This window comes from Diceros bicornis, chromosome 8 (genome assembly GCF_020826845.1).
Source record: "Diceros bicornis minor isolate mBicDic1 chromosome 8, mDicBic1.mat.cur, whole genome shotgun sequence".
NCBI classification, from domain to species: domain Eukaryota; kingdom Metazoa; phylum Chordata; class Mammalia; order Perissodactyla; family Rhinocerotidae; genus Diceros; species Diceros bicornis.
The window spans coordinates 63,653,636-63,677,897 of NC_080747.1; the positions used below are offsets into that span (position 1 = coordinate 63,653,636).

Consider the following 24,262-nt stretch of genomic DNA (forward strand, 5'->3'; position numbering starts at 1 on the left):
ATGATGTGAATTATGGAGCTCTCACCTCATTGCCACCCTAGCTACTATGTACTCCCTCATCACTTTAGAATGTTCTAGTTAAACTTCAAGCTTTTTGTGAACTGGAACTGGACCAACTGTAAATTGCTTGTGTAGCATGTGCATAAAAGACCTGAGTTCAACCACTTGCAGACCCATCATTCTTTTCAAGTGTGAGTTTAGACAAGTTGATTTATACTTGTACCTTTAACTACTTTGCAGGTTTGAAAGTAAATTTAATGAGATGGTTTTAATGAAGTACCTCAAGTATCATTTAAGTGAGAATCTGACTTAATCCAACACACTGCCAACTCTAAATTATTTAGCATTGGGTAAGAGAGCTTTAATACAAACTATCTCAATCCCCAAATAATTTATGGAGATTCCATTGAGATTCCAATTCTTAATACCTATTAATAAATTTTCCCTTCAAAATTCTTGGTTAAAATGTTGTCTTCAGTATAAAGGAAATCACAAGCAGAGATTATTTTCTGGCTTTTAAACCTGGATCTTCACATATTTAAAGGGTCATCTCTTTGTCATATTATGATAAAAGTGGTGGTGAGGTACTACACAAAAGCTCTCACCTCACTGGGGTGAACCCCACAAAGTACTGATTTTTCTCTCTGTCTACTCATGGGCTTGTCACAAAGGCACCTTGTATTCAAGATATCCAGTGCTGAACTCTTCATCTTCCCTCCAACCTGCTCAACCCATCAGTGGCGTCACTTCCCCTCCTGTCACCCAACCTAGTAGGTGATTCTGATTCCTCCCTCTCTCTCCTTCACAGCCACATTTGTCAAGTTCTGTTGCTTCCACTTCCTCAGTGACTCTTGTATCTGTTTATTTCTTTCCGATCTTGCCTCTGTTGCTTAGCTCTTAGTTCAGGTCTCCATCTATCATCTGAATTTTGCAGTAGCCTCATAATTGGCCAAACTGTCCACATAAATGTTAACTACTATTGTTATCATTTTTATATAATAGAGTTCAGACTCTTTAACAGGAGTTTGAAGCCTCATAGGCTCTACGTATTCTGATCACATGCATTCTGTGTTCTAAATCAGTTCATGCCATTCACCTACTGAAAATCTCACAGTGGCTCCCAGTTGCTAATGGGGGCTGATCTTCAGGGGAAAGAACTGCATCTTGCTTATCTTTGAATCCACCACCCTGAAGGGCCTACTACAGTAGATAGCACCTAGCAGGTACTCATTGACTATTTACTGAGTTGAAATTAATGGAATTAGCCAATATCCTGTGATTCCTGTTAATCTGCATAGCATGGCAATGATTTTTTTTCTTGAAAAATAGGCTTGTTTCATTAGGACTTGTTAGGAAGATTCTGCTTAGCTTTTCTATTATTAAGCAGAATAGCTAGGCAATTTACATTTAAATATTTTCTAGCCTTCTACTCTTCTCATTTTCATTGTGGAAATCTCCTTTCAGAATATTTTGCAGCTGTACTCACATTCATAAACAGTCCGCATCCTGGAAAAGCATGTTTCTTAGTAGTATCTTATGAGCAGAAGTTGAACCAGGGAGAGATGGGTAATGGAATTTGTGACTTAGATACAAATGAGAAATAATACAAGAAAGAAACTAGAGTGAGTTGATTTTCCACATGATTATATAAAGAAGAGTATTGATGTTTTTTCTCTTACTTCAGTATTTTATCACCATCCAGGATATTATGCTCATTTTTAACTTGGATTTAGTACATATAGATATCAGAATAAGTATTTCCTTTGAGTAACAAAACAAATTTCTCTAGAGTAATCAAAATGTGCTATCACTGGCCGACTATGTCTCATGTACTAAGATCTGCGTATCCTCCTACAGAACACTTTAAAAATACAGTCCCTCTCTCTCTCTCTCTCTCTCTCTCTCTCTCTCACACACACACACACACACACACACACACACACAGAGTCTTCTATCCCTCTTGCTATCTGAGTGGTAGGGTAGGCTTCTTTCAGATTTACTGTTAAATGCACTTTCATGAGAACACGGCTTCTGTTTTCAGCAGTTCATCCACTCTTCTGTTTGGTCTGCACTTGAAGGCGTATTCTCCTTGTGAAATTTTAATTGTTTCTGTAACACCTCTATTTGCAGTCTCACTTTAAGAAGATAGTAGCTTCCAGTAAAGAATAAGCAATAGAAACAGATTGGTGTTATTGGTGGTTTTGTTGATTTAGATTTCCTTGCTTCAATTCTAATAAAGTTTAGACAATGAAGGAGGAGAAAACATGACCAGTTATTCAGCAGGGTAAATAGGGGTCTGTGAACACAAATAATCCTGATTGGTAACAGAGGTTCACAAGCAAGAATATGAGCTTCAGAGTCAAATCCCAGCTCCTTCCCTTACTATTTGCGTGACCTTTATCAAGTTATTAAACTTCTCGGAGCCTAAAGAACTTTGTCTTGAAAATGGAGATGATAGAAGCATCTTCAGAAGGATTAAATAACATAACGATAAGGATGACTAACATTCTTTTTAACAACCTATGGAGCATGTACTGTTATTCTCATTTTACCAATGAGGAAAAGAGATTTATAGAGCCTAAGTAAGCTCACACGGCTGGATGTGGCGGAGCTGGGTTTGAATCACTACATGACGTGCTTCATGCAGTGCCTGCTGTATGCATTCCAGTGTTAGCTATTATTTTTATTGTACAGAATTCTCCCAAGAATAACTTTCTATGAATTTTTTCTAGTTTTCCATTATGTTTACACCAAAAACTGGTTGTAAAGCATTTTCTGTTACATGGAAAGTTGTGGGTAGAAATGAATCCATTCACTGCCCAGAATTTGAATGTTTGTTTGCAATGTTCATGATTGTTTGGGTCTCCTTATGTAATTTTAATAGATACAAGTCGTAACTTGATACATGAATTGTCCTTGAATGACTTTTAGTTGTTTTAGCTGAAAGTAGGAATTCTGTGTCTAAAGGTGAATTTGATGATGTCAATTGAATTCTGTGTTAACGTCTTTTCCTTCACCTTAGATAAAAAATGAAGAAGTACCTCATTTCTCTTTTGTTAAAAAAAAAAAGTGGTGGGAAAAGAGACAAGAGCTCTGACTGACCTTTCACAGGGATGCTCACTACCTATGTGGCTTTCCTAGGGGAAGTGGTCCTTCTGGTTAATATGCCTGCAGACAGCCCCGCAGACGAAGGGCAGCACCTGCCTGATGGGAGGACAGCAGCCCCCACCAGCACCTTCACCCAGCAAGACATCGATGACGGCATCGTGTGGTACAGGCACTCGGGGGTCCCAGCCCAGAGCGACTCCTTCCGCTTTCAGGTTCCCTCTGCTTCCTGGCTTTTCTGATGTCTGGATGGTCTGATGAAAACCATCACCCTTATTTATAAACAGCTCAGTTAATTTTCTGTGGTTGCCTAGAAATCATGTGTGGGGGAAGAAAAAAATGCAGTTAATAGCATTGAGAGATTTTTTTAATCTGTCAATTTAGTCTTATGGATACCTAAAACTGGAGTCATTCCACAGCAAAGAGGTTTATAATAGAAAATGGCTAAAATGTTTTCAAAATATTCAAATGCCATATAGAGAAAAAAAATCTTTTTTTCTTTTTTAAAATATTTTTGGAACATTTACCATCTTATGGTAAGATCATAGGCTTAGCAGCCAAACCCAGCAGGTTCATATTTCGGTTCTGCCGTGTACTAGCTACACAACTTTGGGCAAATTACTTGGGCAAAATCCTTGTGTCTCAGTTTCCTCATCTGTAAAGTATAATTATTATGAGGATTTAATGAGTTAAGACATATAAAGTATTTAGAATACTGCCTATCACATAATAAGCACTATGTAAAAATTTGTTACTACCATTTGCAAAGATTGGTCAAATACCAGTGCAATAGACTGAAAGTTTATGTCTCCCCCAAAATTCATATGTTGAAATCCCACACACCACCCCCCCACCACCACATGGTGGTGTAGAGATGAGGCCTTTGGTTGGTGATTAGGATTAGATGAGGTCATGAGGGTTGTGCCCTCGTGAATGGGATTAGTGCACTTGGAGGAGTCATGAGAGAGCTTGCTCCCCATCTCTGCTCCCCACCAAGGAGATACAATGAGAAGTCAGCAATCTACAACCCGGAAGAGGGTCCTCACCAGAACCCGACTATGCTGGCACCCTGCTCCCACACTTCTAGCCTCCAGAACTGTGAGAAATAAATTTCTGTCATTTATAAGCTACCTAGTCTCTGGTATTTTTTTTTATAGTACCTGGGGCTAACTAAAACAACCAGACCATAAGAAGGCCCTCAATAAATTACAGAACAAGAAATTATACTGGGTACATTCTCTGGCTATTATGAAATATAATTAGAAATTAATAATAAAAGGGTAGAGGAAAAATTCAAACGATTTGGAATTTTTTAAATAGTCTCCTAAATAATTACTAGTTCTAAAAGGAAATCAAAGCAGAAAACTATTAAGAAATATTGATGAGGAGGAAATAACTTATCAAAACTTAAATGATGTGGACAAAATAGTACTCAGAAGAAAATTGTGGCCTTACTCTCTTATTATTGAGCAGAAAAGCATGAAAATAAATGGACTAAATGTTTAACTCAGGAAGCTAAAGAACCACTAAAGGAAACCTAAGGAAAGCAAAAAGAAGGAATTAATAGAGATACACAGAAGAATTGATTAACTATAAAATGCTAGAACTGATAAATGAGTACAGAACCTGATTCTTTGGAAAGACCAAAAAAATTAGACAAAGCTCTGTCAAGGATAATTTGGAAATAAAGAATTGAACAATTGGGCCGGCCCCGTGGCTTAGCGGTTAAGTGCGCGCTCTGCTGCTGGCGGCCCGGGTTCAGATCCCGGGTGCGCACTGACGCACCGCTTCTCCAGGCATGCTGAGGCCACATCCCACATTCAGCAAGTAGAAGGATGTGCAGCTATGACATACAACTATCTACTGGGGCTTTGGGGGAGAAATAAATAAATAAATAAAGTTATAAAAAAACAAAGAACAGAAATTCAAAGGAATGAGAAAGTATGAATGAGGAAGAGCATTTAAGCATAGATACAGAATAGAATGTGGATAATTGTCAGAGAAAATATAAAGAAGCGTTCATGGTGATCAGTCCCTCCAAGTCTGAGGCTTTTCCTTTGTCTAGGAATGCAGGGGGGATTAACTACTATAATATCTCCCCTTGTTAAAATGAGCATCCACTCTGCTTCTACTGCCTGGTGTGCACCTCTTCATTGCCTGACTAATTTATATTGTGTAAAAGATGTGGTTTTCCAGAGAGCAGGTTGAAATAAACTTGGAAACCATTACAAAGACACTATACTGAGCATACTGAATGTCCAATGAATGAGCAAACATTTGTGCCCTTTGCCCAAGTTAACTTTTCATTTTTAGCACCCGGGGACTCAGCTGTCCTCAAAGAATGAGTCAGAATGGAGGCAAAGACCTCAATCAAAAGAAGTCACCTTGGGCTGGCCCGGTGGCTTAGTGGTTAAGTGCACGCGCTCCGCTACTGGAGGCCCGGGTTCGGATCCCGGGCGCGCACTGACGCACTGCTTGTCCGGCCATGCTGAGGCGGTGTCCCACATACAGCAACTAGAAGGATGTGCAACTATGACATACAACTATCTACTGGGGCTTTGGGGGAAAAAAAAAGGAGGAGGATTGGCAATAGATGTTAGCTCAGAGCCGGTCTTCCTCAGCAAAAAGAAGAGGATTAGCATGGATGTTAGCTCAGGGCTGATCTTCCTCACCAAAAAAAAAAAAAAAAAAAGTCACCTCAGCAAACTAGAATCCTCAGATCTGCTTTTGCCTTCATAGGCATCAGGATGAAGAACATTATCAATATGGGGCATTTCCCTGGATAGGGATTCTCAGCACCTGCTCAAAATGATATTTGGTTGCTTTTGCAAGTTGGTTACTAAGTGAGTAATTATAAAATAGCAAAAGTTACTGATTTTTTTTTAACTAACTCACTAGACTTGAAGACATCCAGTTGAACATTATTACTTAGAATGTGATTCCCTTTGGAGAGTCTTCACACATTTTGTTCAATATGTGTTTAGAACTCCTACTTGAAATCTTCAAACCGTATGGGATATTCTTTAGAATACTCTCAATAGTGACAGGATTTTATCCTTTGGAAGTGGATTTTAAAATATAGCCGAATAGCTAAAAGTCCTTCAGAATCATGTCTGGTAAGAAGAATGGCAATTATTTTTGGTTAAAAACAGGGAGTAATTATGAAGTAACAAGCTCAATTTTCTTACATGATTTGTGAACTCCCTCTGAAGGCATTCCAAAAAGTGCATTTTGAAGACTGACAGCATCTTTATTGCAAGTATGAAACAACTCTCTGAGATTATGTTCTCCTGAATGTAAAAGTTTTGGTGTATTTGTTTTTAAAGTCTCCTTGTTTTATAATCTTACCTCATATTTTGACTTGAAATGGCACAGACACTATAGCTATATGCTAAAATAAGTGGTTAGCAACTTTTCTCATTCATCATTTTAGCGTCCTTAAAGGATTTTAAACTAAAAAAGATGCTGTTCTAATGATTATTCTCTTTCTTCCCTTCTTTTATTTCTTTAAAACAGAAAATGCAATACAATGAGTTGCATGGATTTAATTCCATTTTAATGTTGATGTGCTGTCATGAGCCATCGATGCATCCCACCTGTTACTTTGCGTGTAAACCCTGGGATTTATGTAATGCGAGTGGTGTTAAAAAATGGAGAGTGGCACAGTGAGAAGAAAGTATGCACATTCATTTCATTTTTGGCATGGGAAGGAGCCCTGGTTTTGGTGTATTCAGATCACGTTGACACAACCTCAGGGGATGTAGTTGGAAAAAGACCAACACGTTTCCCACCCAGTATCCTTACTAAGGAAGCTAGAACTGCTTCTCCTGCTTGATAATATGCCCGCATTTCACTACCTGCACGAGGTTCCATTCCTTTTCATCAAGAGATGGGAGAACATATTTTCCCCTTTTCTAATTTCCTAAAGCTTCCAAATTGAGTCATCTTGGTCAGTAGAAAGATCATGAACTCGCTGACCTGGTTAAGTACTGACCCTTATTGACTATGTGACTTTGACACCTTGCTTAACTTTTTTGACCTTCAGTTTCCTCATCTGTAAAAGAGGAGATAACAATATCTATTTTGTGGATGTTAAGTAAGATAACCTTTGAAAAGTAGCTAGTACAGTACTGAGCCCATGATAGATGTTCAGTGAATTATGGCTATTGTTATTATTATTATTTATAATAACCCCATAAGATGTCTCCTTGAAAACGTAGATATTCTGAAACTCGAGTTCCAGGCATCTGGTGTGATCAAGATACTGAGAAGACGGTTTTTCTGTTGGACAAACTTTAGAAGACATAGAGAAAGAGCTGCTCTTCCTACCTTTTTCTCAGAATTTACAGAACCTTGACTCCTCTCATATGGAATTAGTGCAGCTACACATGGCACACAGGCCATTGCAGTTCTTGTAACAAACCTAAGTTGGAGCAGACAACAGGGAGGAGAGTTTAAGGGAGCAGCTCAGTAGCACTGAGGGAGAGGAAAAGCATCCTGCATAGGAAAAGCATCATTTTTAGCATTTTTGAAGGAGGAAAAAGTTGATTTGGGGACCACTACCTTAATTGTAAATGCATTGTAATGTCAATTGCATTGCAATGATGAGGCTGAGATTTGTCCTTTGTAGTCTAGGTATAGATATCTGTGCTGTGTAAAGATGAAAGAAATGGAACGTCTTTAACATATGTTCATATATGCTCATAAGGCTCATAATGGGACATTATGTAGCTATCAAAATTTTTTTTTCAAGAATGTTTAATGATACAGAAAAATGGCATAGTATTATGTTAAGTAAAAAGTTAGAATACACGATTGTATATAAAGTTTGACATTTATGGATAGAAAAAAGATTAAACTGAAATGCCTCAATATGCTGATAACCAGGATTAACAGGTAGTGAAATTCTAGATGATTTTTTATTTCTTATTTATACTTTCTTGCATTTCCAGAATTGCCTTAAATGATTGTGTATCTTTTTTTGTAATCAGTAAAACGTTAATATTAAAATATGAAGAGCAGAGTGAAAATTAAAATGCAGGAGCATATAGAATTCAAAGCCAGATGGTTTGGGGGTGGGATAAACACGTACAAACACGCTCTGCCCAGCAGAGGAGAGGCTCACCTGTGTGACGTTTCTTTTCAGGTATCCAGTGCCGCCAATGCCCACGCGCAACTGGAGAGCCGCTTGTTCAACATCGCGATCTTACCACAGACACCTGAAGCGCCTAAACTCTCTCTGGAGGCATCTCTCCATATGACCGTGAGTTGGGTGGGAGAGCTCGTGGTTTCCGCTTGCAGGAGGCATGCTGATGGGATTTGATGGAGTGTCCTGTTTTTGTATCCGGTGAAAGCCTTGCTCAGAATGCAGACAATACCAGCGCTGTAAACATATTTGTCATTGACTTGAAAAAGAAACTTAAAATTCCCAGAGTGAAAGGAAAGTTAGAAGGAATCCACCTCGACCTCCCATCTATTGCTGCTGTTCTTTTTATAGCATCTCAGACAGTCACAGGCCTCTCCTTGAGTAGTTGGAAGGAATTTCAGACTTCTGTCCATTTAATCAATACCATTTGGGTATAATTGTTCAGCCAGTTCTAGCTCCACCTCGCTGGAGAAAATGTTATTCCATGTTTTAGAAGCCCTATTAGAAGTTTCCTTTCTATTATAAAAGTTTGCTGGAGAAGGTGATATCTATGCTGAATCCAGAGAGATAAGTAGCAATTATCCAAGTGACAGTTCTGGGGGGCAGGTTGGAAGGAACGGAGAGGTGATGGCAAAAGGCCCTACCGGGCATCAAAATAGCACATGCAAAGACCCAGAGGTGAAGTATGATCACTGGGAAAATTGCAATAGTTCAATAAGACTGGAGAAATTAGGAAGGCAGAGAAGGCGTGGTGAACATGTGGAGGTCAGTGAGCTAGATCACAGAAGGTCTTGCATAGTGTATGGGAAGGGGTGTGGGCACATGGAAAGGTTTGAAGCAAGGTGACAGTTAAATTGATACATGAAGCTTAGTTCAGACAATCAATAACTCCACTGTAACCCTATATGGATGGGTATGTAATGCCAAAACCCTTCTTCTAGACAGAGCCACAAGCATATAAGACCTTGTAAATTAATCATCATGGATCCACATTTTAGTTAGCACCCACATAATTAAACTCCAATGTAGTGTATCAGCCTTGAGCCACAACAAAGAGAGCAGCTATAGTTTTAGAAATTATGGGTCTGGAGCTTGACAGAGACATAAAGAGGGAAACAGAAAGTTTTTAATGAATAGCTGGTATTGGCATTTCCACCATAAACCGTAATTTAAAGAAATCATAATTCAGCAGCACTATAAAGTCTATAATTCATCATTCTGACTGGAGGAGCTTGGATCAGAATTTTCTCTAAAGTGTAAAGAAAAATGTGCATACACGTTTCTTGCCAAATGCTAATGCAGTGTTATTTTGAGTTTTAGAGGGAAAAAATGGGCCGGGAGCCTTGAAGATGGTACAATTCTCCCTCTGTTGCTGTGGATCTCTAGAGACCTTTTAAGTTACTTTACCTTTAGAGTCTCAGGTTGCTTGTTTGCAAATTAGGTCTGTCCTCTGTTATTTAGGATATCGAAAAAGGTTGGTTTACCATAACGTGTGATTAGCCTACTCTTTCATTCCTTAAAATATACACAGTTTATATTTCCTTGGACATTAATTAGGGCCATTACTGTAGGACATACTTGTAAACTGTGACAAAAACACATTCTCAATTCAGTGATTTGGACTCACCTAAGCACACAAGTTTTGCACATATTTGGTAAATGCATTATGAATAAGTATCCTAAATGCATATATGGCATCTACCTCTCCATTCATTCAGTCATTCAATCATAAATACTTCTGAGGCACTAATTTATGCTGTGGAAGACGTTGGAGATTAAATGACCATGAAACATAGTCTCTATTCTCAAAGAATTTAGAGTCTAAAAGGAGAGACAAGCAAATAAGTAAGCAATGACAATACAATGATAAATGCCATGATATGGAAGCAATAGGAGGACACCTACTCCAATGGGGCATTGGGGAGGGTCATGGAAGGCTTCCTCTAGGAGGTGCACTGAGCTAGTTGAAGGGTAAATTATCTCTAGAGCAGGGTCTCACACTTCAGCTTGCATTAGGATCTCCTATAGGGTTTGTTAAATAACAGATTGCTAGAGCCCACTCCAGAGTTTTCTAATTCAGTAGGTCTGGTGTAGGGCTGAGAATTTGCATTTCTTTTTTTTTTTGTGTGAGGAATATCAGCCCTGAGCTAACATCTGTCACCAATCCTCCTGTTTTTGCTGAGGAAGACTGGCCCTGGGCTAACATTTGTGCCCATCTTCCTCCACTTTATATGGGACGCTGCCACAGCATGGCTTGACCAGCAGTGCGTCTGGGATCCGAACCCCAGGCCCTCGCAACAGAGTGTGTGCACTTAACCGCTATGCCACTGGGCCGGACCCGAGAATTTGCATTTCTAACAAGTTCCCAGGTGATACTGTTCCTGCTGCTCTGCTCACCACTTGAAGAACCACTTATCTAGACTAGAAATAAGGGGAAATTTATTCCAGGTAGATGTGCAGCAAGTGAAAAAACATGGAGACACAGGAGAACATGATATGTTTGAGGAAGTACAGAGAATTCCACTGGCTGCAGCATAAATCTCTAGGTGAAGAAGAGACAAGAAATGAGAGATCGTGGAGGACCTTAAAGATAAGATGAAGGAGTTTCCATTTGTTCTGAAAGTCTGTTGGGGCAAGTAGGATGTTGAAGGATTTGTAGCAGAGAAGTGGCATGATCAGATTTTAAATTAGGAAGATCGTTCTGGCTGCAGGGTAGAGAACACCTTCAACAGGGGCCAGACAGAGAGCAAGGAGTCCAAGAAATAATCTATTACAGTCATCTAGAACAGGAAAGGTTAGTGGCCTGATCCCCATGCAGTGGCAATAAGGATTAGGAGTTAGTGAGATCTCAAAGAGATACTTGCACGCCCATGTTCCTTGCAACATTATTCACAACAACCAAGAGATGGAAGCAGCCTAAATGTCCTTCAACGAATAGATGGATAAAGAAAATGTGATGTATACAACAATGGACTATTATTCAACCTTAAAAAAGAAGGAAATCCTGTCACATGCTACAATATGGATGAACCTTAAGGACATTATCCTAAGTGAAATAAGCCAGTCACGAAAAGACAAATACTGCATGATTCCACTTATATGAGCTATCTAAAGTAGTCAGACTATTAGAACAGAAAGTAGAATGGTGGTTGCCACTGTGGGGGTCAGGGGGGTAGAGATGGAGAGAGGGAAAAGGGGAATTTTTTTTGTTTAATGGATATAGAGTTTCAGTTTCGCAAGATAAAGAAATTCTAGAAATCTGTTGCACAAAGTTAACACTTTGTGTTAACACTGCTATACTCTACACTTAAAAGTGTTTAAGATGGTTAAAAAAAAAAAACAGGGAGAGATTAAGAGACATTTAGAGACATAATGTTCAATTAGATATGGGAAGAGGGTAAAACACCCAGTTTCTGAGTATGTGGAGATGCCATCATGAGATAGGAATGTATGAGGAATTTAGGGGTAGGGGTAGGGGTAGAAGACATGATGAGTTCAGTTTGGGATGTACTTGTAAAGGGTGTGCCTATTAAGGGCAGGTAGAAGATCAGTAGATATTCTGGGTGGGAGATAAACTTTTGAGAATCATTAATGGCAGGTAGTGGTTAAATCCTCAAGCATAACTGAGATTCCCCAGGAAAATTGTGTAGACTGAAAACCAACGTAATCAAATACCTGCCTAAATGATAATTTGTTCTGTGGCCTTTCTGTAATTCTGTTGTTCATCAAATCTAAGCTCCTTGCATACATACATATATAAGATGTATACACATGTATAATATTATAAGATACAGATATAAACATATGTGCGATGTATGCATTTAGAATATATATCAAATTTGGGCAAGGAGATCTGAAAACATGCATATTTACCAACAAATACCATAGTATATGTAGTGTAAGATTCTGCAAATAAATTAATAGATTCACATCAACTCACAGTTTTCCAAGTATCCATCCACTATTTGACTTAGAAGATCTTTAAGGGCAAAAGCTTTAATTAATTAATCGTGGTATCTTCCTCAGCATCTAGCACAATGCCTTATATAAAGTAGTATCTCTTAATGTGAAAGATCGAATATTTATTATTTCATTTTTCAGGTGGTTGCGGTACTCAGGATTGGGTGGCCCAAGGTTACCACTTGAAGGAAAGGCCTTGAATAAGCCTTTCTTTCCTGGTTTCCTTTTTTTTTTTTTTTTGTGAGGAAGATCAGCCCTGAGCTAACATCCATGCCAATCCTTCTCTTTTTGCTGCGGAAGACCGGCCCTGACTAACATCTATTACCAATCCTCCTTTTTTTTTGTTTCCCCAAAGCCCCAGTGGATAGTTGTATGTTATAGTTGCACATCCTTCTAGTTGCTGTATGTGGGACGCCGCCTCAGCATGGCCAGAGAAGCGGTGCGTCGGTGCGCACCCGGGATCCGAACCCGGGCTGCCAGTAGAGGAGCGCGCGCACTTAACTGCTAAGCCACAGGGCCAGCCTGCACTTAACAAATTTTTATTGAGCACTTCCATGTGCCACGTGTTTGGTGCTTGGGATCCATCCATGAACAAACAAAAATCCATGTTCTCATGGAGTTTACATTCTCTTGGGGGGACATAGACGATAAGTAATAAACAAGATAAATAACTCACATATAGCAGGTTAGTGAGAAGTATTGTAGAGCAGGGCCAAGGGGATGGGAAATGTAGCGGTGGGGGCAAGTTTGCAAATTTAAATAAGGTGGTCAGGGTGAGCTTTATTAACACAATCACATTTAAAGAAAGACTTGCAGGGGGTGAGGAAGATAGCCATGCAGATGCCTGAGGAAAGAGCATTCCAGGCCCAGGCAACCATGCGTTTAGAGGCATCGATTTGGGAGTGAGCATGCTAAGATGTTCAAGGAATAGCAAGGAAGCCAGTTTGGCTGGAGCAGAGTGAGTGAAAGCAAGAGTAATTGACATGAACTCACAGATGTGCTAAGCATGTGGTGGGGGGCAGGGGCAGAGCATGTCTAGCCTCACAGGCCATTGTAGAGACTTAGTTTTTATTCTGAGTAAAATAGAGAGCCATTGCTGGGTGTTGAGCGGAGGTCTCATGTCCTTTTTAAATGGATCACGCTGGCTGCTGTGCTGAAATAGACTGTGGGGGAGGGGTGTAGCAGGGAGCAAGAGAGCAGTTGAGAGGCCATGGCGGTAATCCAGGGGAGAGGTTGTGGCTCCCAGCAGGGCGGTGGCAATGGTGGTGGGGAGAAGCATTTGGAGTCTGGATATATTCAGAGGTAAGATGGGTATTATGAAAACCATCATTCTGTAATCTTCTCTTGTTGACAGTTATTTTAATAAAAAAGTGCCTTCTGTAATGATTTCTATGAAATTTAATCTCATTTCTTACTATGTTTAATTGATAAATATTGAACATTTTAAATAGCCAATATTAAAATTGATTATACTTTCATATAGCTCAACCTCAATATTGCTGTCTTCAGAGAATCGAGTCCTTACTTTTTTTACCTAGTGTCTATTTCTATTAGTAGAGAAATAGTATCCACAGATTACACAATAAAATATCTGTTATCTTGGCTGGAACATATTTCCCTTTTCCATAGTACTGTGTCTGTGATGATTCTCTCATCGCTTTATTGCTAGGGACATCTAGATTTTCAAAAATATCTCATAATACTCTGAGAATTTTCAACTATTCTGATGGTTTTGAGATTAAAAGGTGGCAAACAGTACTAGACAATGTACTGAGCATGCACTTTTTTGTCTGTGTGTTTGTGCCCCTACGTGTACATGTTTATAGATGTATACACACATTCCTTGGCTGTAAACACTTTATGTAGGGCATATATTTTTAATTTGTTGCCCTTACTTGTTTTATTTTAGGGTGAGAAACCAGCTACTCTTTGCAATTCTGATATTTCTTGCTCATTACATTCCACACCTGAGCAATGGCCTGAAATATGAGTCTTTACTATAGGGGGGTTGTCCTAACCTGCAAATGCTGCCTCTCCCCAGGACTGGCATGCCTTGGGGACAATTACAAAGCAACTGCAAGCTTCAATCTTTTCATGGTTAAAAGGGAGAACACCACACCCTCCTCTATGAGAATTACTGAGCCCTACTTAATCCTTTTCTAAATGGGGAAATGCCTTCTGAAAGAAGCAGAACTTCAAAGAGTGGGAGATCATGTCAAACTGCAACCCTTCAGGGGTCAGTTAGGAAGAGCAGGCAGTGAGTCGGGTATTTTTGTTCTGTTTTACTAATAGCATGTGTGACCCTTGCTCCCACTACTTTTCCCTATTCTCCACTCCACTCTGTTTTTGCTGCTGTCCCCAACTCACTGTTATGACTTGTCATGGGATTCGGAATCTCTCCTTTTTCTTTTGAGTGTTGTCACTATTAGTGGGTTGTGGATGTACACAGGTGAATGGATAGTAAAAGCTACATACACTTTGGCCTTCTGATTAATTTAGCTTGACTTATTTATTGGGTCTTGAGAGCTAGAAGAAAAAATCAATATCTAGGTCTTTTGAATTGTACAATGGAGACAGAGGAATACTGACTATTTTTATGTGCTTCAGTAAACATATAGTTTTTAAACCTCTGAATTCAAATGGTGAGCCTCTTTTGGTGTTTGAGGTGAGTTCATCTTTAGCCTTTTGAAATCATCAAAGTTAAAAAAAAGAAGAAAAGAAAGAAAACGTCATAGTTCCCATTAGCAAGCAAGGGTGGGGGGGGGGAGGTGTGGATTAGGGAGGAATTCTTACAGAATCCAACCTTAGCCCAGTAAGTTAGAGGACTAGAGATGTAGCAATCCAGCTGTGAATAGTAGACTAGCCAGCTGTGATGGCTCATTTTCATACGTATTCCACCTAGGAAAAGTGAGCATGGTGGGACTCCCATAGCTTGCACCAACACAAACCTGGGGGCAGAGGGTAGGGGAGAGGAGTCCGGTGCAGGAAGAGCTGAAGAGGACTCTGTAAAGCTGTGAGGGTGCTGAGGCTGGGACAAATCTGCAGTGCAAGAGACCAGAGTTCTTTTGAGCTCTCAGAGAAAACTTTGCTACGTGTGACTAATTTAAAAAACCAGAGTGAGTTTTTTTGTTTTTTTAATAAGGTTTGTTTTTGCCTCTGGCTTTTGTTTTCATCACACCATTCTTTCTTCTTCCTTCTTAAACTTTGTTTAGGCTCGGGAAGACAGCCTGACTGTGATTCAGCCTCACTCCCTCTCCTTTGTAAACTCGGAGAGGCCAAGTGGGAAGATTATATACAATATCACTCTCCCTCTGCATCCAAATCAAGGTAAGATGTGCAGTAAATGATCTTTTGAGTGATACTATTTCTTCTAGTTGTTGACCAGTGTTGAAAGCTCTGGAGTTTTGTCTGCTTCTACTTCTTGAGGATTTAAGGAATAACAAATATTCATACCTTTTGTTCCTGTCTTCTGAGTTTAGAATCAATTGAGAGAGAGACACTATGGTCAGACAGAGATGAACGTCGGTCTTGGTACTGACAGAGCTGTCCTGGAGAACATCGTGTGCGTGTAACTTCAATCACTGGGTTGAGCTCCCCCTGCCATGCACAGGCAGAACTCAGGAGATACAGGCACTGTCTGTAGGGTGCCCTGGTGAGGTTGATAGGGGAGCAGACCAGCATGAGCACGTGCTAAGGACAAGGAACTGCCAGAGAGCCCAGAGGGGGCTGAGCCACACATACTCAGTTCCTTTCCCAAATGGATAAGTCACTCGTCTTATCGGAAACAAGAAAATGTGGAACTACAGCCAGAGGAGAGGTGGGACCCTGCCATCAGTCCCCAGCCTTTAGATCTCTTAATTTTGGGCTTACTAATAAGCCTATGCCCAACAGAGGTGTGGTTGTTCCTTGGGGAAAGGAGATCAGCTTCTAAGACAGTTCTGCTCCTGAATTTGAGGCTGCTCTCCCAAGCCCAACCACTGCCCTAGATGTAAGCCTTTCACATTATCAAATCCCCTGGAAGAAATAAAAGTCTAAAAATTAAATTCCATTACCCTTTTGATAAAGTCCAAAGAAATTAAACGTCTGCAAGTCATCCTTCCCTTTTTTCAAACAGCTAAGTCATAGCTAGAGTCGTTCTCCCTACATTGCCAGGGTGGAGATGAAGTTCTTTCAGACCAGCAGCCTGGGCTGTCTTCTAGATAATGGCCGTCAGTCTCTCAGCCCCTCAGAACTTGAATTAGTTCGACACCAAGCCTCACATGTGTCCTTGTTTTAAAGAGTTTATAGGACATGAAAGATGATCACAGTTCTGTACCTGCAAAATTTAGAAATAACAGGCAAATCTGTAGCCCCTAAAGCATTTATCACAAGCAGAGTGATAATTGCAAATCCAGTTCTTAGAATAATCAAAATCCATGGCACTGTTGCCAAAGATCGTTACAGAGACTAAGGAGTTTCTGAAGAAAAGAGGGTAGATTGAGAAAAATCTCTTTACAGCCTCACCAGCAGACCAGTCTGTGCCATTTTCTCCACAACCTTGACATTTGAACTAATTAAGAAGATCTCATAATTATGGTACAGTGTCTATGATTTCTGGAGAATTACCTGGTCTGAGCTACATTAGGGGCAGTAGTTTACATCTTACTATTGTCTATAGTCAATGAATCCTAGTCCAGAGTCTATTTGGGTTTCAGATTTGCCCTTTTCTTGAATAACTGGAGAATAGTATACCAAGAACAACCTGAGAGCAATTGTTCCTGAAGGATAAGAGACTCCCACAAGTGGGCAAGGCAGCTTTATGGAGCTGGTCGTTCAGTCAGCCATCAGAATTACTGTTGATGCTCACGCCAAGTCTCTTCCTCCCCAGGCATCATTGAACACAGGGACCAGCCTCACTCTCCCATCCGATATTTCACACAAGAAGATATTAACCAGGGCAAAATCATGTACCGTCCTCCCACTGCAGCCCCCCATCTCCAGGAGATCATGGCCTTCTCCTTTGCTGGTAATGCTTTCTTCTTTATTTTGAGGCATTCAACCTGCTCTCTGTGGATCTTCATGGCAGTCTGTCTCCAACTCTTCCTGTAGTCCTTCTGGACAGTTTGGTTAGCACTGTTTTATAGCTATTCAAAATAGCTTGAGGGGCCGGCCTGGTGGCATAGCCATTGAATTCATGCCTTCTGCTTTGGCAGCCTGGGGTTCACCGGTTCGGATCCTGGGCGTGGACCTATTCACCACTCACCAAGCCATACTGAGGCGGCATCCCGCATAGAAGAGCTACAACTCTACAACTGTGATACACAACGATGTACTGGGGCTTTGAGGAGAAAAAGAAAAAGAGAAAGATTGGCAACAGATGTTAGTGCAGGGCCAATCTTCCCACCCAAAAAAAAGAAGCTGCAGCCTTGTTGGCATCTGGCACTTTCTTAAAAAAAAATAGCTTGAGACTTGTGGGCCAATATGTAGTTTGGGCTCAGTTCATCATTTTTTCATTTATTCATGCATGCAGGCATACTTTCAATAAATCTTTATTTTGTGCTTCCTATGTGGCAATCACTGAGTGAGATCTTGAAGATGTAGTGATGAACAAAAAGAGGCATGAATCCTGTTCCTGGAGAGTTTTAGGATCTAGGTGTAGAGGCAGAAGTTGATAAATAATCCCAGTAGTGAATGTTTAATTTCAGACTGAGATAAGAGCTCTGAAAAGAAAGAAGAATGTTCAGTGGTAGAATTAGACTTAACAAGACTGACCTAGACTGGGAGTTCAGTGGAGGCTGCCCCAGGGAGGTATTGACAGTGGAGGGATGGGTAGAAGCTAACCAGGCTAAGTGTGCATGTTGAGATAGTCAGGAGAACATTCCTGAAAGAAGGGCACATGCCCCCATGTGAGGCCCTGGGGTGGGAGAGAATGTAGCATTCTGGGGTTTGAAAACAAGTCAGTGTGTCTGGAATGTGGAGGGTGGAGCAGAGCAAGGATGAGCCTGGAGGGAGAGAGAGAGGCCAGACTTTAGAGGCCCTGTAAGCCTGTAGGGATTTGGATTTTTATCCCAAGAACAGTAAGAACCTTGTGGAGGTTTTAAGATATGGGGAGATGCCTTTTCCAGGGAACTCTCTGACTGCAGTAATGTGAATGGATTTGAGGAGAAGGCCAGAGTGGATGGATGTGTGGGTGAAGGGAATCCAGTGAGGAGGATCCTGCAGTACCTCAGGGAAGATTCTATGTAGGAATGAAGAATGCAGGTGACCTTTTGGGATTAAAACCAGGATTTGAGGGAAGGCACGTTTTTAAAGGAAGAGAAGACTGAGCAAAAGAATTACTGAGTTTCTAATTCAAGCCAATGTGTGCCCTTCCACTAAGCCAAGATAGCCTTCATCCTCACCACCTCTTGTTTCCCCCCCGCCCCAGGAATCAAAGCTGCTGACTGGAAAGCAGGAGTTTTGAGTCCCTACCCTAAATATTTCTGTGCCTTGAATGAGTCTAAGAATCTTGAAGCCTGTTTCTTTGTGATCTTTAAGATGTATGGACCGCATAACACAATTAATATGGAGTATTATTTTTACGTAGTAGCTTTATTCATACAGAACAGCTGATGATTTCTTACGGTGAGTTGAACATGGGTTAAGTAATTTTAGAGTTACATTTTAAATTATGGCAAATATTTAAAGTAATATTTGCCATTATTTATATAAATGCAATTGTCTAGAAAATGATTAACTCTTCAATTAGAATGAAAATCTCTAAGGGTGAGGGTAGGCCTCTTCTCTAAGGACTATCCCCAGTGCTTAGTAACTGGGTGACTAATAGCCAATGAAAATGTTCATGGTTCTCCAACCATGAAACTTACAAGAAACTTACAAGAAACTCAGGACATCCTGAGATTAGAGGGAAAGAAAACATGTCAACCATGGTTGAAGTAATTTCTGTATCCACAATACTCGCCTGAGTTCCTAGAGCCTTTTTAGAGAGAGAACAGAGTCCTGTCCTGTATAATCTATGGGATGAATGCCACGAGATAAATCTCCCACACCGTTACAGTGTGTAAATCAATGTCCCAGGCATCACTCAATTCTACAATGGAATTGACCCACCAGAGAGCCTGTCAGTGATATACAACCTCACCCACATTCACCCATTTGTGGGATTTTATATACTGATAAAATGGGATCTGAATGAATGTATTATAAATCGTTCTAACTGCTGTGGTATACAATTATTCCACTGTGTGTTTCTTTTTGTTACTTAAAATTAGTGCTGGGACTATTAAATTCGACATAATATTAGCAAATGAACTGATGATCTTTCCTTAAACCATAACAGTTTAGATTAAAACATCATTTACTTTTCTATCCTCTGCCCCATATTTTGTACCTTCCCCATCTATTTCTGACCCAAAAATACTTAGTATACTGATTTTCTCTCTTCTCTTCTTTCAGGTCTCTCAGAATCGGTGAAATTCCACTTCACAGGTGAATATTTTAATCTCAATTTTAGTAGAAAATGGAAATTTTCCTTTCCTTATTCGTCCTTTCTTTTTGTTTCCTTCATCCTTCCTTTCAGCTGTTTTCTAAGAATTACTTAAAAGTTATGTAAGACAAGTTTCTTCTAAAATAATCGCGTGGCTAGTTAAATAGTAATAGCTTAACTTTGTATTCAGAGGAAAAAATAATCCACCAAGGATACTAAGGATTAGTGTTGTTTAAGCCCAATTTCAACTTGTACTAATATCTATTAAAAAGAAGTAATAGTGGTTAAGATCTTAGACTCTGGATCCAGACTGCCTGGGGTTCAGCATGCTCTGGGAAAGTTTCTTAACCTCTCTGTGCCTGAATGCCTCATCTTTCAATGGGGATAATAAATAACAATTACATACAGTCATGCATCGCTTAACAATGGGTATACGTGCTGAAAAATGCATCATTAGGCAATTTCATCATTGTGCGAACATCATAGAGTGTACTTACACAAACCTAGATGGTATAGCCTACTACATCTAGGCTACAGAGTACTAATCTTATGGGACCACTGTCACATATGCAATCCGTCATTGACCAAAACGTTGTTATGCAGCACATGACTGTACATGTGAAGCTCCTAGAACAATGATTGGCACATAATATCCCCATGACATTTATTTTATAACTGGAAGTTTGTATCTTTTGACCTCCTTCACCCATTTCACCCACTCCCCAACCCCACCTCTGGCAACCACCAATCTGTTCTCTGTATCTATAAGCTCGGGGTTTTTTTTTTTTTTTTTAATTCCACATATAAGTGAGATCATGTCTTATTTGTCTTTGTCTGACTTATTTCCCTTAGCATGATGCCCTCAGTGTCCATCCAGGTTGTCACAAATGGCAAGATTGCATTCTTTTTTATGGCTGAATAATATTCCATTATATACTATATTCCATAATAGTATTTCATTGTGTGCATATATATATTTATATTAATATAATTTATATTTATATATAGATATATATTTCTTTGTCCATTCATCCATCAGTGGACACTTAGGTTGTTTCCATATCTTGGTGTTTGTAAATAAGGCTGCAATGAACATGGCATGCAGATATCTTTTTAAGTTAGTGTTGTTGTTTTCTTTAAATAAATACCCAGAAGTGGGATTGCGGGATCACATGGTAGTTCAATTTTTAATTTTTTGAGAAATCGCCACACTGTATTCCTTGGTGGTTGCACTAATTTACATTCCCACCAACAGTGCACAAGAGTTCCCTTTTCTCCACATCCTCTCCAACACTGATTTCTTGTCTTTTTGATAATAGTCATTCTAACAGGTGTGAGATGATATCTCATTGTGGTTTTGATTTGCGTGTCCCTGATGGTTAGTGATGTGAGCAACATTTTATGTACCTCTTGGCCATCTGTATCTCTTCTTTGGAAAAATATCTATTCAGATCTTCTGTCCATTTTTTAATCAGATTGTTTGGTTTTGCTATTGAGTCGTATGAGTCCTTTATATATTTTTTGTTAACCCCTTATCAGATACACAATTTGCAAATATTTTCTCCCTTTCGGTAGGTGGCCTTTTCACTTTGTTGATGGTTTCCTTTGCTGTGCAGAAGCTTTTTAGTTTGATGCAGTCCCACTTGTTTATTTCTGCTTTTGTTGCCTTTGCTTTTGGTGTCAAATCCAAAAAATCATTGCCAAGGCCAATGTCAAGGAGATTACCACCTATGTTTTCCTCTAGGAGTTTCATGGTTTCAGGTCTTACATTCAAGTCTTTCACCCATTTTGAGTTAATTTTTGTGTATGGTGTAAGATAGACGTCCAGGTTTCTTCTTTTGCATGTGGCTATCCAGTTTTCTCAGCACCATTTGTGAAGAGGCTGTCTTTTATCCATTGTATATTCTTGGCTCCTTTGTAGTAAATTAATTGACCATATATGCGTGGGTTTATTTCTGGGCTCTCTATTCTGTTCCATTGATCTATGTGTCTGTTTTTAAGCCAATGTCAGACTGTTTTGATTACTGTAGCTTTGTAATGTAGTTTGAAATCAGGGAGCATGATGCCTACAGCTTTGTTCTTCTGTGTCAACATTGCTTTGGCTATCTGGGGTCTTTTGCGGTTCCATACAAATTTTAGGATTGTGTGTTCTATTTCTGTGAAAAATGCTATTGGAATTTGTGTGTGTGTGTGTGAGGAAGATCAGCCCTGAGCTAACATCCATGCCAATCCTCCTCTTTTTGCTGAGGAATACTGGCCCTAAGCTAACATCTATTGCCAATCCTCCTTTTTTTTCCCCTTTTTCTCCCCAAAACCCCAGTAGATAGTTGTATGTCATAGTTGCACATCCTCCTAGTTGCTGTATGTGGGATGCTGCCTCAGCATGGCCGGACAAGCAGTGCGTCAGTGTGCACCTGGGATCCGAACCCAGGCTGCCAGTAGCGGATCACGTGCATTTAACCGCTAAGCCATGGGGCCGGCCCCGCTAGTGGAATTTTGATAGAGATTTTATTGAATCCGTAGATTGCTTTGGGTAATATGGACATTTTGACAATATTAATTCCTCCAATCCATTAGCATGGAATATCTATTTATTTGTGTCTTCTTCAATTTCTTTCATCAATGTTATATAGTTTTCAGCGTATAGGTCTTTCACCTCCTTTGTTAAATTTATTCCTAGGTATTTTATTCTTTTTAATGCAATTGTAAAGGGGATTTTTTTGTGTGTGTGTGTGTGAGGAAGATCAGCCCTGAGCTAACATCTGCCAATCCTCCTCTTTTTTTTTTTGCTGAGGAAGACCGGCCCTGAGCTAACATCCATGCCCATCTTCCTCCACTTTATATGGGACACCGCCACAACATGGCTTGACAAGTGGTGCATCGATGCACGCCCGGGATCCGAACCGGCAAACCCCGGGCCGCCACAGCAGAGCACGTGCACTTAACTGCTTGCGCCACTAGACCGGCCCCGGGGATTATTTTTTAAATTTTTCTTTCTAAAAGCTTGTTTTTAGTGTATAGAAATGCAACAGGTTTCTGTATATTGATTTTGTATCCTGCAACTCTACTGAATTCATTTATTAGTTCTAACAGTTTTTTGGTGGAGTCTTTAGAGTTTTCTAGATATAATATCATGTCATTTGCAAATACTGACAGTTTTACTTCTTCTTTTCTGATTTGGATGTCTATTATTTCTTTTTCTAGTGTTGTGTCGTTGTTGATATTAACCCAGTATCAACTCACTTCTAGTGACAGACTTCTAAATAATTCGTACAATCAGTAATAATATAAACAGATTATAATATTTTACATTTACAAAACATTTTACAATAGTTGTCTTATTTAATCCTTATAGTAATATTTTTAGCCTTTTAAACCTGAGGTAATTAAGGGTCATTAGAGTAAGCAGTTCTCCCAGGTTTCCACACCTGGAAACAGTAGAACCAGGATTTTAATGCAAGTTTCAGACTGAGTATGGGATATTTAGTTTAGCGTGGTCTGTGTTTGTGTTGGTCATGAAAAACAAGTGTCATGGTGGTGTGCCAGTTTGGTTTCCAAGCCTCAACTTTTACCTGAAAACTTGAATAGGTGAAGGGGTTAACTATTAACTTCTCCAGAATTTTAAGTTAAGTGATCCTTGAACATATTATACAGAGTAAAAGAAATAGACCTTGGGCTGACCTTAAATTAATTTATCTTGTTTCTGCCTGAGGTTTCTTTTTTTTATTGTTGAGTGATTTTTTAAGAATTTATTTTAAAGACTTTATGTTTTTAGAGCACTTTTAGGTTTAGAACAAACTTGAGAGGAAGGTACAGAGATTTTCCTTATACCCTCTGCCCCCACACCTGCAAAGCCTCCCCCATTATCAACATCACTCACCAGAATGAACCTACATTGGCACATCATAATTACCCGAAGTCCATAGTTTACCTTAGGGTTCACTCTTGGTGTTGTATATTCTATGAGTTTGGACCAATGTATAATGACATATATCCATTATTTATATATCATAAAATATTTTAACTGCCCTGAAAATCCTTTGTGCTCTGCCTATTCATTGCCTCCACCGCCCAACCCTGGCAACCACTGATCTTTTTACTGTCTCCATAGTTTTGCCTATTCCAGAATGTCATATAGTTGGAATTATATAGTATGTAGCCTTCTCAGATTGGCTTATTTCACTTAGTAATATGTATTTCAGGTTTCTCTGTGTCTTTTCATGGCTTGATAGCTTATTTCTTCTTAGCGCTGAATAATATTCCATTATCTGGATGTACTACAGTTTATTATTTATTCACCTACTGAGGGACATCTTGGTTGCTTCCCAGTTTTGGCAATTATGAATAAAGCTGCTGTAAACATCCATGTGCAGGTTTTTATGTGGACATAAATTTTCAACTTCTTTGGATAAATAAATTCCAAGGAGTGTGATTGCTGGATCACATGGTAAGAATATGTTTAGTTTTGTAAGAAACAGCCAAACTGTCTTCCAAAGTGGCTGTACCATTTGCTTTCCTGTTAGCAATGTATGAGAATTCCTGTTGCTCCACGTCCTCGCCAGTATTTGGTGTTGTCAGTGTTCCAG

At 39.6% G+C, this 24,262-nt stretch overlaps 1 protein-coding gene across 8 annotated transcripts in view; it reads left to right on the forward strand.

Annotated features, from left to right (window-relative positions):
- The window catches only part of FRAS1 (Fraser extracellular matrix complex subunit 1), a 420,704-nt gene that overhangs the window by 293,228 nt on the left and 103,214 nt on the right, over positions 1–24,262 (forward strand). For 7 of the 8 annotated variants that reach the window (XM_058547329.1, XM_058547330.1, XM_058547331.1 and 4 more), the window contains 5 exons: positions 3,142–3,320; positions 8,252–8,368; positions 15,424–15,538; positions 17,079–17,216; positions 19,646–19,678. In XM_058547329.1, coding sequence (XP_058403312.1) covers positions 3,142–3,320; positions 8,252–8,368; positions 15,424–15,538; positions 17,079–17,216; positions 19,646–19,678 — 582 coding nt within the window. The remainder of the gene's footprint in view (positions 1–3,141; positions 3,321–8,251; positions 8,369–15,423; positions 15,539–17,078; positions 17,217–19,645; positions 19,679–24,262) is intronic. The other variant, XM_058547334.1, reaches the window with a different exon arrangement.